Source organism: Helicoverpa zea, chromosome 4, assembly GCF_022581195.2.
Source record: "Helicoverpa zea isolate HzStark_Cry1AcR chromosome 4, ilHelZeax1.1, whole genome shotgun sequence".
NCBI lineage: Eukaryota > Metazoa > Arthropoda > Insecta > Lepidoptera > Noctuidae > Helicoverpa > Helicoverpa zea.
Window position 1 is genome coordinate 1,387,619 of NC_061455.1, and position 14,291 is coordinate 1,401,909.

Genomic DNA, 14,291 nt, shown 5'->3' on the forward strand with positions numbered 1-14,291 from the left:
TTTAAATTGGATCAGAACTTGTTAAGATATAGCGTGTTAAAGTTGAGTGTGACGTCACAAGTTGCTACAATTTTCAGGACACTGTGACGTAAAAGGCCCCCACTCCTAATTTTTGAAGTGTATTATCTTTGTCATTTTATGTTTAATTAAAAAAAGAAAAAATACGTATCCAATATTTTTTGATTATCTAAAAAGCGGACTAAATATTATTTCATTATTTCGACCCTGGACACTACCCTATTGGCACTTTACATAGTAAGTCTACTTACTTACATGAAATACAATCAATTCCCCTTGCATACATATATATAATGCCTACATTTTGATTCATCACCGAATAGGTACAATAGAAGACACTATGGCATACAAAGTGACTGGACTCATAAAAAAATCTACAAACAAAATATATTTTAAATTCAGAAGGAACCTAATGTTGGGTCCACACGATCTAACTTCACACAGACTTCATAGAATTTCGTCTGTGTAACAAATCGGTGCATAGAAAAATATAATTTAAGTATCATACAAGAAATATTATACTTAAGTGATAGCGTTATCAATTTAATAAGCCCCTTTTCTGCTAGATATAGAAAAATCCATTTTACCTAATATTATAATGAACTTATTCGTTATCTACCTTCATATTATAACTCTTATAATTATCTTGTTTGATAAAAACGCCTTGGTGGGTCCAAGGCGTTTTTATCTATGGAGTTATTTAAAAAGCAATGTAGATGATAAAACTTTATGAGTAACATTATATTGCCTAGTAATAGAAACATAAATATTAAATCTGTAAGGGTATTAAACCAAACCTTTTACCTAAATAAATAGATTAAGCCATAAAGCTATCAACAATAGATTTAATAGAACAAAAATAATAGAGAAAAAAAATCGTGGTGTTCTAGTGGGTAAAGAACCAGCCTCTCTAGTATAAGGGCGATGATTCGATTCCAGGTCAGGCAAGTACCAATACAACTTTCCTAAGTTTGTATGTACTTTCTAAGTATATCTTGGACACCAATGACTGTGTTTCGGATGGCACGTTAAACTGTCAGAAGCCAGTAAGTCTGACATGACAACCAGTCTTACCAAGGGGTATTGGGTTGCCCGGGTAACTGGGTTGAGGAGGTCAGATAAGCAGTCGCTCCTTGTAAAGCACTAGTACTCACCTACATCCAACGGGAAGCCGACCCCAAGTCCCCAACGTTGTTGGGAAAAGGCTCGGAAGAAGAAGCAGAATAGATTTAGCGACTAGACTATTGAAGCTATAATTTAAAAAATAAACCTCGAATAGAGAACTTTGGTTTACAATATTTAGTAGCATTTATTTAATACGACAATATAAAGTTCTTTTAAATATCTACGGAACATAAATAAGGGTCGATTACACCGATAAGCCTATCTTGATCTGCTAATCTCAATTTAAGCGTGTGAAGCTACCCTCAAAATCAGTAAATTTCTGAATTATTTTATAAAAGTGAAACCAGTCCGTAGTTTACGAGCGCAACATAGATTGTGTTTCAACATTTTAAAAATAAAAATATTGTCTTTTCTTAAAATATTAGAACATTGAATTCTTAAGCCTACCTACTACTAAAAGGCACAGAAGAATTGCATATTTTGTTTTACGTTCGTTTGATAATACAACTTGCCTTGTATGTGCACTATGCAAATATGATCAGAGTGTGATATTCAAATCAGTACATTGTTTCAAGGCCCGTATATTATGTATAAACTATGAAAATAATCATTAATTTAGTACTGGCTTCATATTATAACAATACTAAGCTATATACATGTAAACATGAATATTACATACAACATTATACTTAAGAATTGGCAATATCTTATAGAAGATATTTATAAAAATTAAAGGCATAATGCGGCGAAAATCCATCTCTTTCTCTTTCTCTCTCTCTTTGTCCACACTTATAGTACGTAAAGTTACGTAAAATCACTGCACTATCTTGTCACTTCATCACGTTACAGAATTGTCTTCATTGGTCCCTTCATTAACAAACTACTTGCACAACAATTAAACTTTGCTAAGGACTCATATATATGTGTTGGTCCCTAAGTTAGAGATCACTCGAAGACAAAGTCCACAGTCCAATAATCTCCTTCTAATATCCCAAAATCATAGCGTAAATATGGTCCTTTCTAGGACTATCTAAGATACTTCAAAACTGTCAGTGAATCCATGGTAAGGATAAATGCCACCCAACACATATTTATAGTTCCCAAAATGATGGATCCTGTAGACTCCCTTAGGCGTCCCCACTGGGATCTCCCACTCGATCTCCGCGCGACTGGTACCCATGACTTTGGAGTCACGTATCCAGGTGAATCTGCGAAATTAAAAAGTATTGAATTGAACGAATGAGTTTCTCAAAGGAATATGTTTTGTACTTGACCACATGAAGATATTTGAGCTAGTATTTCACATAATAAGCATTATTTCCCAAGCAAAATCGCACTATTCTGTCCTTGTTCTTTCTACAAGTATTTCATAGGACTGGAATAAGCATTCCCTCTTACATCTATTAGTTTCAACGTATCCTTTATGAATTGCAGTTACTCTAAATAATAAGTATCCAGTTAGGTCCAGATCACATTATTTTCCCAAATGTTAATAAATGATATGTACTTAGTCTCCCAATCAGCGTCAGTGAAGACAGTTGTCCAGGCGTCATCTTCCTCCGACTCCAGACGTTCCACCGTGGCGTACCAGCGACCGTGACGGATGCTGTTGCGGGGGTGGCCTGATACCTGGAAGTACGAAGAAAGATCTTTACAGGTGAGGCAATATTACTCATACTTTTAAGAACAGATAGCTTTTATGCTAAGCACCATACGAAATACATTTGAATTTAACGATCAACCACAAGAAAATTGCACCATTATAGCATTCATAGATTGGAAAATCAAAATTGGGTCTGAATGTCTGTTTAACAAAGATTATTACGTGAACAACCAAATCTATACTAATATTATAAAGCTGAAGAGTTTGTTTGTTTGTTTGAACGCGCTAATTCAGTGTTAGATAGCCCATTTATTGAGGAAGGCTATAGGCTACTTTTTATCTCGGTACGGGAAGTAGTTCCCACGGGATGCGGGTGAAACCGCTGGCAGAAGCTAGTACTAAATAATGAGAGACAATACAAGCGAGGTGTCGATATAATCCTATCTGACAAGAAACAGCCTATTCACTCTCTAGAAATCATCACAAAACTTTATGAGTGTGACCTTGTTTCTACATAAAAAAAAACTCACAAACTGAGCCATAACAACATCTCCATAGCTGTACTGCTTGAAGGGTTGCTTGAGACAGTCTCCGAACTCATGTCCCCACGGCGCCGAGTCCCACAGCACCGGCGGCACCAGGGAGATCAGCTGACTGCTCAGGTCGGGTGGCTCAGGACCTAGGGGAAGGGATTTCTCCTGAAAGGAATGTATTTAATATTAGTCAGGATGCTATGGTAAAACGTGATTCGGTTGAAATTAGGTCTATGTCACAAAACGGGAAAAATAATATGTTTGCTAAACACTGTCGTCCAAATGGATTTCCGAGAGAGATCAGCCAACAGATGCAAGAACATATTTTACGGAATCGTTAAACAAAAAAAACTGTTGCTACTTACTGAGATCAGAGCGTTTGTTAGTTCCACATATTTGTTCAAATAGATGTCCAAAGTGTGTGGTCCAAAGATTGTGGATGCAGCCTCGTACCTTTGTGCCTATAAGAATGAAAAGCATAAGTAACGAGGTAATTGGGAATAGTTACATTTCTGTAACGTTAATCTACTCTTCAAAACAAAATGTGGATGCAAAAAAGACTCAATCATACCGAACCAGAAACTTACCTGATACTCCTCAGGCGTCGCAATATAATCAGAATAAATATTCGACAGTCCAGCGATGACGACTTTCTTGGCTTCGGGAGCAGTCTTCGCGATGACATTCCTGAGTCTCCTGCCGGACATGGTGGTGAACTCTCCCGGTACTGCTGCAAGAAATAGACCTCCGATGCGGGCTACTGAACAAGAGACCGTCTTCGGCTGCCATTCGTAGGGGAACTTGGCCTGGAAGAATGATTGCTGGGTGTATAGTCGTGTTGAAGGGTGTTGGAGCTTGTAGGTTTGGTAAATGTGGATGATTGGTGAACGGTGTGGATATGAAATTTTTTTGAGATGATAATGGTACTTGGAAGGAAATTATATAATTGATTAGATGAGTTTAAGCTTTCAAGTTGCTTATATCTTCTTGTCAATAAATTTTTTCAATATTTAGATATTTATTGAATGAGTTTTTTTATTGTTTACCAATTGCTATTCTCACAAAACTAAACTACTCGTGGCAATACCATTAATCCCTAAGTAAGTACATAATTCCTAAAGGTCCAGGATTATTAAAGAAAGTATTGTTCCTTAAAAAGTAAACCTACTCGTCCCGTAGCCAGTAATATCGGTTTAGGAGCTTGACACTTGATGTCTTCCTTAGTGGGCTCAGCGATGAAGTCTCTGACGGCATTCCACAGCGGGTTGGAAGTCGTGGTGCCTTGCTTGAAGTCGAAGGCGCCGGGCCCGTCTGTGGTGCCGGCTGCGAAACTATAGCCCATGGCTGGAAGACAGCCGTAGACTTTGGTACTCTGGAATTAATACGAATGACGATTATATGCAAATCAGTACCCAGGCGGTTAATTATAGCCATTGTTGGAGCATAGGTGAACGTGAAAGTCAAAAACAAAAATGAACATACTACGTACCTACTTATTATTTCCTGCATAACATAGATAAAAATTATAATCAGAATCTCATTAAAGACATTATTACGCTGCTTCGCCAAAACTAATTAATTCATGCAAATATTTCTAAGTAATTAAGAAGATATAATCTACTTACCGTATTAAAAGTCTCAGTGACGGGATCAAATGGGTAGACCTCCTCCTCAGGCATCTTGACGTACTGGTGTCTGATACCAAGTGGACCTGTCAGGTCCTCACCGGGTTGGTTCAGAACATTCTGGAATAGTATACGAACATTGTCGTATGTAATTTATGTAGATAGGTAATGAATACTTAATAAAGAATAAAATCCCAACTTAAATAATGTGGTTAAACTTAGGTTTGTCAAATACGTAAACTGACACTAGATTGCTTTAACGAACGATTAGTAGCTTTAGTGAAATCGGCCTCTCAAAGCTTCGGGTACACTTTGGGGCCTCATTTGCAAATCTTATACAGTTATATCAAACATTCTGAGCACTAAGCACTTTTAGCAACGTAATATTAATAGCAGGTACTTTGCAAAATATAGCTTCATTAAATATCCACTCACCATAGCAGTCTGGAACAACTTCGTCGCAATAATCCTGGTACTATCGAACATGTCTCTCCCAGGTCCTGAGGCGAAGCACCTCTCTTTGGGCAGCTTGCAAAGCAACTTCTCCTGGTCACACACAGCGCCGGAGAACTCGCAGCGCGGCCCGCGAGTGTTGGGGGACACGTCGCCTAGGTTCGTGGACGCGAAGGCGCAGACTATGTTGCCCTGGTGCGTATGAAGGAGGTTATAGGTAATAAAAATAAAAAGTTTTGAAGAAGTTTTCGAGCATTTTAAATGGATTGTTGAAGTTTGAAAAAGGGTTGTTTTATATTTGCGGACATGCTAAGACTAATCAAGTGCATCGATAACTTAAACATACGTTTTCTTAAAACCAGTGTTTACTTAGGATTTTCAGGATCAATTTTCAAAGTTAATAGTTGTTTTAAGAAAGTATCGGGGAACTCGGGCCTTAGGAAATAGCTTTTTACATTCCTGACTTTTTATATTTTATCAGACCTTTAAATAATAAATAAAATCATTTTGGCACAAAATTTTTTGTTTTTGAACTCCCAAAGCGCCGTTTACCTACCTCCTTCCACTTATCCACAAGAGAGCGTTTTACTTTAAATTAAACCCAAGTTTTATTACTCCATTACATTCTCACCTTCCCCGGCAACGTAGTATTCCCGTTAAGCGCCTTCTCCATCAGAACAGAAGCATAGCCGACATTGTCAGACGAAATCAGACGATTAGTGTTGTTCATGCTGGTCGGATGTACCGCGAACCAGTTGATCACGCCGAGGATCTTGTTATCGGGAGACACGAAACGTATCTGCGATAGTGTTTTGTCCGTGTCGTATTTGTACCTGAAGAAAAAGCAGGAATAGTAACTCGAGTTAGTATCCCTTAATAATCCTGAGTGCTCTTATATTTTATAACATACTAGCCGTTTTCCCGCGGTTGGACCCGCGTCCCGTGGTAACTACTGCCCGTACCGGGATAAAATATAGCCTGTTACTCGTGGATAATGTAGCTTTCGAATGGTGAAAGAATTTTTAAAAACTGTCCAGTAGTTTTTGAGCCTATTCATTACAACCAAACAAACAAACAAACAAAGTTTTCCTCTTTATAATATTAGTATAGACGAGGGGACCAAGGTACGTGCTTCGCTACGTATAAAGTCCACCATTTGGTTACAAAAAAATGTGATAAATGAACAACCGCTCGACCGATTTTATGCAAACTACATAAATAATCTACTGAAATGTCGAACAGAGTCTTAACATTTGGTTTGGATCAGTGAGTGAGCACATTCTTGCGTAATAAAACTACACGAAAAGTGGTATTATTTTTTATATGGACATGGAATATGGACACGTTAACATTTTAAAACGCAAACAGTCGTCAAACGATTTCTAATCTGAGACTGCGTTAACCGAAAATCTAGAACAGTAAAATGATTAATAACAGGAAAAGGATTGTAAGAGGTGGTGTTGTAACCTATCACAATTCTCCTAATTTTAATCTTTTCCTTTACAGTCTTCACGAGAAGAATAATGCATTTTATATAATTCTGAGAGGGACAGCGCGTACGCAGTCCCTCACTACCAAAAATAACGCGTCCGAGTTATCCACATTAGGGATAATCGCAGGGGTCAACCCATCCGCAGTGCAATGGATGGACCTCGCCCTGGGGGAACCGCCTTCTTGATCACGGTATCCCCTACGCCAGGTAAGTATGAGTTCACTGCGGTACACAGCGAGGGTCATTCGACGGCGGAGAATCTTAACACCGCGATTCAGAAAACGGCCTGAATTGTACAGCGCCATCTATTGCAGAAATGGGAAATTATTGCCGGGATACAACGAACATTTTTGTAAGACAGTTTACGTTGAAAGCATGATCAAATGTAGTTCATATTTGCTGCTAATTTCCGCGATATATATAAAATGCATTTATGGCCCATTTTTTATTATCTATCCTTTTGGCAGTATTTTGAACCTCACCTGGCTCTTTCTTCGGGGGGATTCCTCAAGTACGATGTGGGTGATCGGTTGATGTTTGCGTCCAAAAGTTCTGCCTCTCCGTACAACACCCGCGCTGGTGTCAGCTTATTGTGGGCTAGTACTATACTCTGGAATTAGAAAAACATTTATTTTATTTCATGCTTTGTTCCATTTTCTTACCATGCATTGGTGGCCATTGTTTTTCAAACTAAATGGTGGCCATTGTTACAGCATTTTTTTTTTAAGTTTATGCTACAAGATGGCGCTACTAGTCTCATCTATGGAACAGGTAACATTTTTTTTAGTTTTTTTTCTTCCAATTTTTCTACAAAAATGTATTTGTAATACATCTACCTAGATTATATTGACTCATGTCTTACAACCTGATGAAAAGTAGTTTATTCCCATCTCCACTATCATATCACTTATATCAATGAAAAAAAAAAACAGTTATTTTTTTCACACGTAATAAACATACAACTTCACTTAAAGGAGTAAGGTCATCATCCCCCGAGCCATTTTCGAGTTTTTTCTTTTAAAGGTAGGTCGTTCACGTCAAAACCCAGCTTAATCACCCACCTTATAAATCCCCACAATATATGCAGCATAGGTCTCCCTAACGAAGCCGAGGATCGGCAGGTCGAAGAGGAAGTCCATGAGGAAGCCTCCCGGCGTGGAGTGCGTGTGGGTACCGCTAATGATCACGTTGTGTTCGCCATACAGGTCCCCGTAGCGTTTTTGCAGACGTTTTATGACCTGGAACAGGGAAATTAGGAAGATATATTGTAACTAATTAAAAAATATTGTTTCAGAGTTTTGTATATTAAGTAGGTGTATGTTTACGCCTAGATAAGGCAGAATTTTTCTATCAACTTCTTGAGTAAGACTTTTCCATTAACTGAATTTCTTAAACTCAAACTCAAACTCAAAATCGTTTATTCAAATTAGGCTGATAAATCAGCACTTTTCGAACGTCAAAAACAAAAGACAGCCCCCAAAACGCCCGCCCTTCACCACTTCCTATGTGTTTTTGCTGGGAAGAAGAAGTGGCGCAACAAACTCCCCAGCAACACATGTCTGTCTGTAAGGTTTGAAGAACCAGAATGTATACAAAACAAGTCAAATAAAAATATCATTATCACATGATAACCATTATATAAAATTAGGAAAGAAAAAACAATACAAACTAACACAAGTAGGCTAGCACACAGATTTACACCCATAAATACTAAGCACTCAAGCATTACTTATAGTCTATTAACTGTATCTAAAGCCTCCTGTTACTGAAATAAAAATGTATTTTTAACATAAGCATAAAATCGGCGTGCCCACCCACATGCGCAGATGGTTATGTTGTAGCTGTACAACACAAACAAGGTGTACCTGCTAGGACTACAGTATTATTATTTTCTCCAAAAAAGCTAATAGAAAATCATACTATTATTAATAGTGTCAACAGCTACCAACACGACCTGGTACCGCCAGCAGCACCCGTTCACGAGTATAACGCGAGGATCAGCCATCGCCCCCTTCGCACATTTTTGAGGGAAGGGGACAACCCGACCCCCAACGCTACCGCTGGCCATACCGTCTAAGGGAGCATGACGTGCTTGCAGCTATTCAACAAAAGTAGAACATGTAAGAAGTACTGCAGTACTAGCAAGCCATAAAGCAACAACGCTAAGTAAAATTTAACAGAAGTTCCCAAAGTAATTAAAAAAAGAAAAAATCAGAATTAATGTCTGAAGTAATGTCAATCAATGTAAAAAATAATCATAATAAGTTTAAAATTTAGTTATAGCGATAACAAGAATGAGCTGCCTTGCGTTCAACTTAGCGACCAACTATTCCTATCATTTAAATAATCATTAATGCTATAATAAGCCTTCTCTGAAAGAATTGACTTTACTTGTAATTTAAATGCATGAAACGGTAATTGTAGTAAAGTTAGAGGTAGTTTATTGTAAAAGCGGATACCGAGCCCCAAAAATGATCCATGAACCTTATGAAGTCTGTGAGTGGGTACACACAGTTTGTGCTTGTTTCTAGTGTTAATACTGTGAACATCGCTTTTTTTGGTGTACAAATGAATATTTTGCCTAATGTAAAGTATATTGGCATAGATAAATTGTGATGCCACAGTAAGAATGCCTATTTCTTTAAAGAGCTCTCTTAGCGAATGTCTACTACCTAACCGGTATATCGCACGAACAGCTCGTTTTTGTAAAACAAATATGTTTTGAATATCAGCAGCTTTGCCCCACAGAAGAATACCGTAGGACATAACGCTGTGAAAGTAGCTAAAATAGACTACTCGAGCTGTTTCTACGTCAGTTACTACGTCAACTGCTACGTCAGTTATTATCCTGACTTACCTATTTCGACTACCTATGTTTTGTGTAGGTATGAGTTACGCTTGCTGTCAAAAGGTGGTCATTCTATTACGAATGGGTTACAGTTAGATATGTTTGTGTGCGCTTTTCATGATTACAATAAATGGTATTGATTTCGTCTATCTATATCATTATTTCTGTCCTTTTTACCAATTTAATTTGGGTTCGGCGAATCATGATTATATCTTCCTCTTTAGCCGTAATTTCATTGTTTCCTACTACACGATAACTTAAGATCATATCCTCACCTCTTTCCTCACTCCATGTCCCATCATTGCAGCGTCAACAGAGACGAAGACCAGCCTCTGTCTCTCGTCACCTTCGCCATCTTCCAGCACAAACGCCCTGGAGAACTGACGCAAGTGAATACCATGGCCTGTCTGCTCCAGTTGAGCGTATCCCATCTGGAATATCAAAATAGAGGAATTCGAATTTTTGCAAAGCTTATTAGAAGAAAACGTTTATCGACCAGCGATACCATATAATCTCTAAATTACATTATTCCTTTTACTATCTACTTTTTCGCAAAAATGCCTGTTTACTTAGGTACTTGGTAGTCAGAGGAAAAACTCAATCATCTGTTAAACACAAGGCGTACTGGTTACGCGGAATTATACAAAGAGCTGATTTATTTAAAGAACGCGGTCATAAAAATATTTTGTAGCAGCATTACGAGTTCCCAATTATTGTACTTATGAAACGAGAACTCTTCAAACATTGAAAGATGAGGAAGAAAACATTCCAAGGAAGAACGATTGAATTATCCGAGATCTTCCCACGATCCTTGAGTATACGATAAGCAACGACTGTTTGCCTCTCCCTTTTAGGCAGTATGAGCAAAAGGGTCAAAAAATTACAGGTCATTTTAAGTGCACATGCATTCACACTCACGTGAGTGACGTAATACATTTGACACGTCCCGATTCTCATATACCTATGTATTTTCTTTGTCTGCTAGGACTAACGACAGTTTCCAATGGAATTTGCACTGTTTTATAGCTAGGTGCATTATCTCTGCAATAAATTACTAAAACTATCAATAAAACAATGAAATCACAGAAGCTGGTCATCATTTTAAAGGAATTGCTCATGTCAAAGCTGACTTCATGAAAGCAATTAACAGACAAGCACGAATGACCCTTTTTTTTTCCGACGTCAAAAATCATCAAATGACCCCTCCCGCTGTGGGTTAGCAGCGGTGAGAGCGGTGAGGGAGTGTCAGACTCTTACTGACTAAAAACCGTCGTGTTCCGTCATAGGCCTTTTATGTACCAGGGCCGCGGATGAGAGGTGCGAACTCTCTGGCGTTCCGCCTCCTCCTTCTCGAGCATGACCGCTTCGCAGAAGGAGGCGACGACATCCCATTCCCTCTCGCCCCGGACCATGGCCTGAACCAGGGCCAGACGCGAGAGGTCGCCGCCGCCCAAAGCCTCGACGTGGACCCGGCGGTGCCCTTCCCATGCGGGGCACACCTGGACTGTGTGGTCCACCGTGTCCTCGGGGCTGTCCGCACAATGGTGACACCCGGGCGCCTCCTCACGACCGATGCGGTGCAGGTACCTCCCGAAACAACCGTGTCCGGTGAGGACCTGCGTCATGCGGTACGTGAGGGCGCCGTGACTCCTCCCGAGCCACTCCTCAAAGAGGGAACTTACCGCCACGATGGTGGCGTGCCCTAGCACGAATGACCTAAGACGGACCTGGCAAGTCACAAATAGGTACTGACAAGACCATATTTGCAGAACAAAGGCGTCAAAACGAGTAGGATGTCACTAAACAAGCACCGTGCTCCGTGCATGTGGCTAAGTACAGGATAATATCAACAAGCATTAAAACAATTGATATAATATACTTATGGATGGACACAAATACGTTCGTGATCTTAGTAATACAATTTCCTTGTTATATACCTAGTTAAAGTGTTCTTATTTTAATGGTACTTCCTTAGCTATAGATGCACAAGTGCGTCACATATTTATAATGATGCGTACTTTACTAACATTGATCCAATTCCTTGACAATCTACTTTGTTATGATCAGCCACGAGTCTTACCTCTGGGAATAAGAAAACAACAACAGCCAACAGCACACTTCGTGCCAAGACCTTCACGAACCACTTTTGCTGTATTCACGGTCTTTTCATATACTTGCATACCTTCGCAATTTCTGAGTAACTTTTAAGATTATTCGAACAGTAGACTTATAAACAATTCAATTTCTTTATTTATGCATAAATAACATCATCAACATCAACTTTGACATCATCTTCATCATCTTAAACCGGTAATTTATTGATATTAACCACCCTATCAAAATAGTTCTAATAGATCATGATTTGAACGATACTCAACTTACAAGACATGGCAATATTTTATTTATTATCAAAAGTATCTACCAGCTACTAGCGAAAATTCATTAAGAGATAGAATGTCTCTGAATGGACCAGTCCATTCAGAGACACAATCAAGAACATTCGAGCCACACAATAAGCATGCAATGGAGAGTTACGGACCATTTCCGCGATAAATTTTCATTGCCTTGTGATATATATCATTGTGGATTGTTCACGACCATCTGAACGCCATGTTATTTTTTATTCCAGCTCTATTGGAACTGTTCTGGAAGGTTACTTGTCAAAAATATTTCAACCTTTCTGGATTTCAGCATCTTAGATAATTTACAGTGATGAGTGATTTGTTCGTGTAAATCATCGTAATGGCGCGATAGGTACCAACTTAACACAGACTTTCATATAATTTTGTCTGCGCTAGAAATCGGTACACACAAAAGTCTTTATAAAGTCTGAGCCAATGATAAGTCTGCACTAATCTGCACAAACATCTTGTCATCATATTTTACTCAGACTGTATGGACTTGTATTGACTTGTGTGACTTGACAAATATTCATACAAACTTGAAGTATTTATTGTGTGGACCCACCATAAGTAAGCAGTTAAATAACAAAACCTACCTGCTTATATCAACACGGTTACAAATTAGCCACATTTATTACGAAACAAATGACTCAATTGTTATTATTCATATGTATTTGCCAGGTCATTTGAATTTATTGTTTCAGCAATAACTTCTTCTTGTATAAGTATTTGTTTTTATTACGATTTTAAATAATACTTAGCAATATGCTAATAGTTTTAATCATTAAAGTCATGGTCGAGGCACTAAACAAAGGAAGGCTTATTGAACATTACTTAATGCTCATTTAAGAAGAAGGGCAATGTGCTCATAAAAAGGTTAAAATTCAGGTTATTGGATAACACAAAAACACCACGCCACTATTATAATAAGTAATCTGCTATCTGGTACAAATCAGAATCAAATCTACATTGCCCTTATTTTATAGAAGCTACTTCCCAGTGGGAAAAATACTTTTTTATATAAATAGTATTTTTCCTCTATGTTACCTACTCTGATTTCTTTTTAGCTGGCTCATAAATTCATTTTTCTGTAGTGTCAACAAAGATGGACGGCAGACGGGATACGAGAGAATGACTCATTAACTAACTGACTTACTATCATACTTATTAACGCAAAACATCATAAAAATGTAACACTAACACACAACAGTGATGGCAACAATGACCGCATTATATGACGGGTCGGGTCACTAAACGTAACCGAACAACACGTTCGCCTTGACCTTAGAATTCTCGAACATTCCGAAGCAGGCCGTTGGAACAATTTTTTTTAAATGGTTCCAGAAATTTCTTCGCACCGTTGCATCTTTTGTAGCTCCGAGGGGAGGATGTACCAATAGGTTTTTTATTATCGTATGGTCTGTTATTGAATGCTGTATTTAATTTGGATTTCATTGATGCGTCGTCAATGGAACCCTTTATGTTCAGTTTGCATTGTAAACTTTTTGGATGGCACGCCTTACGGAGGTTGGTGAATGGAGTTTTGTATTCTGCCGGTACAAGGTACTATTTTTAGTTCGAAAAGTAATTTCAAAATATTTAGTACTTGTATATCAATTAATTTTGACTCACGGAAACGCATTCATTCTCCGATGGGAATATCCAAACCTTTGTTTCCATTTGATAAAGTTTATAAAAACCGGCAATGTTTATCTGCATCCCAATTCAAAATAACTGCACAAATAACGTGTTTAATAAAAATAATAAATAACATCCTGCATGAGAAGATAAATAAGTAATATTCGCCAATGTGATCCAGTTATCTGGAGTTTCTGGGGCACTGATCTCTATCAAACTCAAGGTCACGAGAGACGATGATTCATCATTCCATTACGAACATAGTGAACTAAAGGAAGTTACCGGAGGAATAAATTAAACAAGTGACGGAGATTGCTTAAGGCTGATTGTCAGATTATAATCAACTTTGTTTGTAGAAGGATCGGTGATTCAATTATTAGGAATAAACAACGGATTTAGGAGGCTCATTATACGGAATACAACAATTTGGGAAAGCAACTATCTTGGAAAATTGTGTCAAAAAAACAAGGATGCTGATACAATGTAGAACGTCAAACAGAGCAGACCATTTCTATAGAAATCATACAACAGAAAAATGTTGAAGACACGTTGGT

The 14,291-nt window shown here is 38.2% G+C and overlaps 1 protein-coding gene and 1 non-coding gene across 2 annotated transcripts in view; both read right to left on the reverse strand.

Annotated features, from left to right (window-relative positions):
• Nucleotides 1-833: 833 nt before the first annotated feature.
• Nucleotides 834-14,291, reverse strand: part of LOC124629883 (neutral ceramidase) — a 28,998-nt gene continuing 15,540 nt past the window's right edge. The window contains exons 3-14 of the mRNA XM_047163540.1: nucleotides 9,973-10,128; nucleotides 7,911-8,087; nucleotides 7,332-7,459; nucleotides 5,989-6,190; nucleotides 5,340-5,549; nucleotides 4,905-5,024; nucleotides 4,448-4,651; nucleotides 3,867-4,085; nucleotides 3,645-3,740; nucleotides 3,277-3,444; nucleotides 2,651-2,772; nucleotides 834-2,351 (exon numbers count right to left, since the gene is read on the reverse strand). Coding sequence (XP_047019496.1) covers nucleotides 2,174-2,351; nucleotides 2,651-2,772; nucleotides 3,277-3,444; nucleotides 3,645-3,740; nucleotides 3,867-4,085; nucleotides 4,448-4,651; nucleotides 4,905-5,024; nucleotides 5,340-5,549; nucleotides 5,989-6,190; nucleotides 7,332-7,459; nucleotides 7,911-8,087; nucleotides 9,973-10,128 — 1,980 coding nt within the window. The 3' untranslated portion in view covers nucleotides 834-2,173. The remainder of the gene's footprint in view (nucleotides 2,352-2,650; nucleotides 2,773-3,276; nucleotides 3,445-3,644; nucleotides 3,741-3,866; nucleotides 4,086-4,447; nucleotides 4,652-4,904; nucleotides 5,025-5,339; nucleotides 5,550-5,988; nucleotides 6,191-7,331; nucleotides 7,460-7,910; nucleotides 8,088-9,972; nucleotides 10,129-14,291) is intronic.
• Nucleotides 6,901-7,064, reverse strand: LOC124630156. The gene has a single exon (XR_006984389.1). It is a non-coding gene; the product is annotated as a U1 spliceosomal RNA (small nuclear RNA).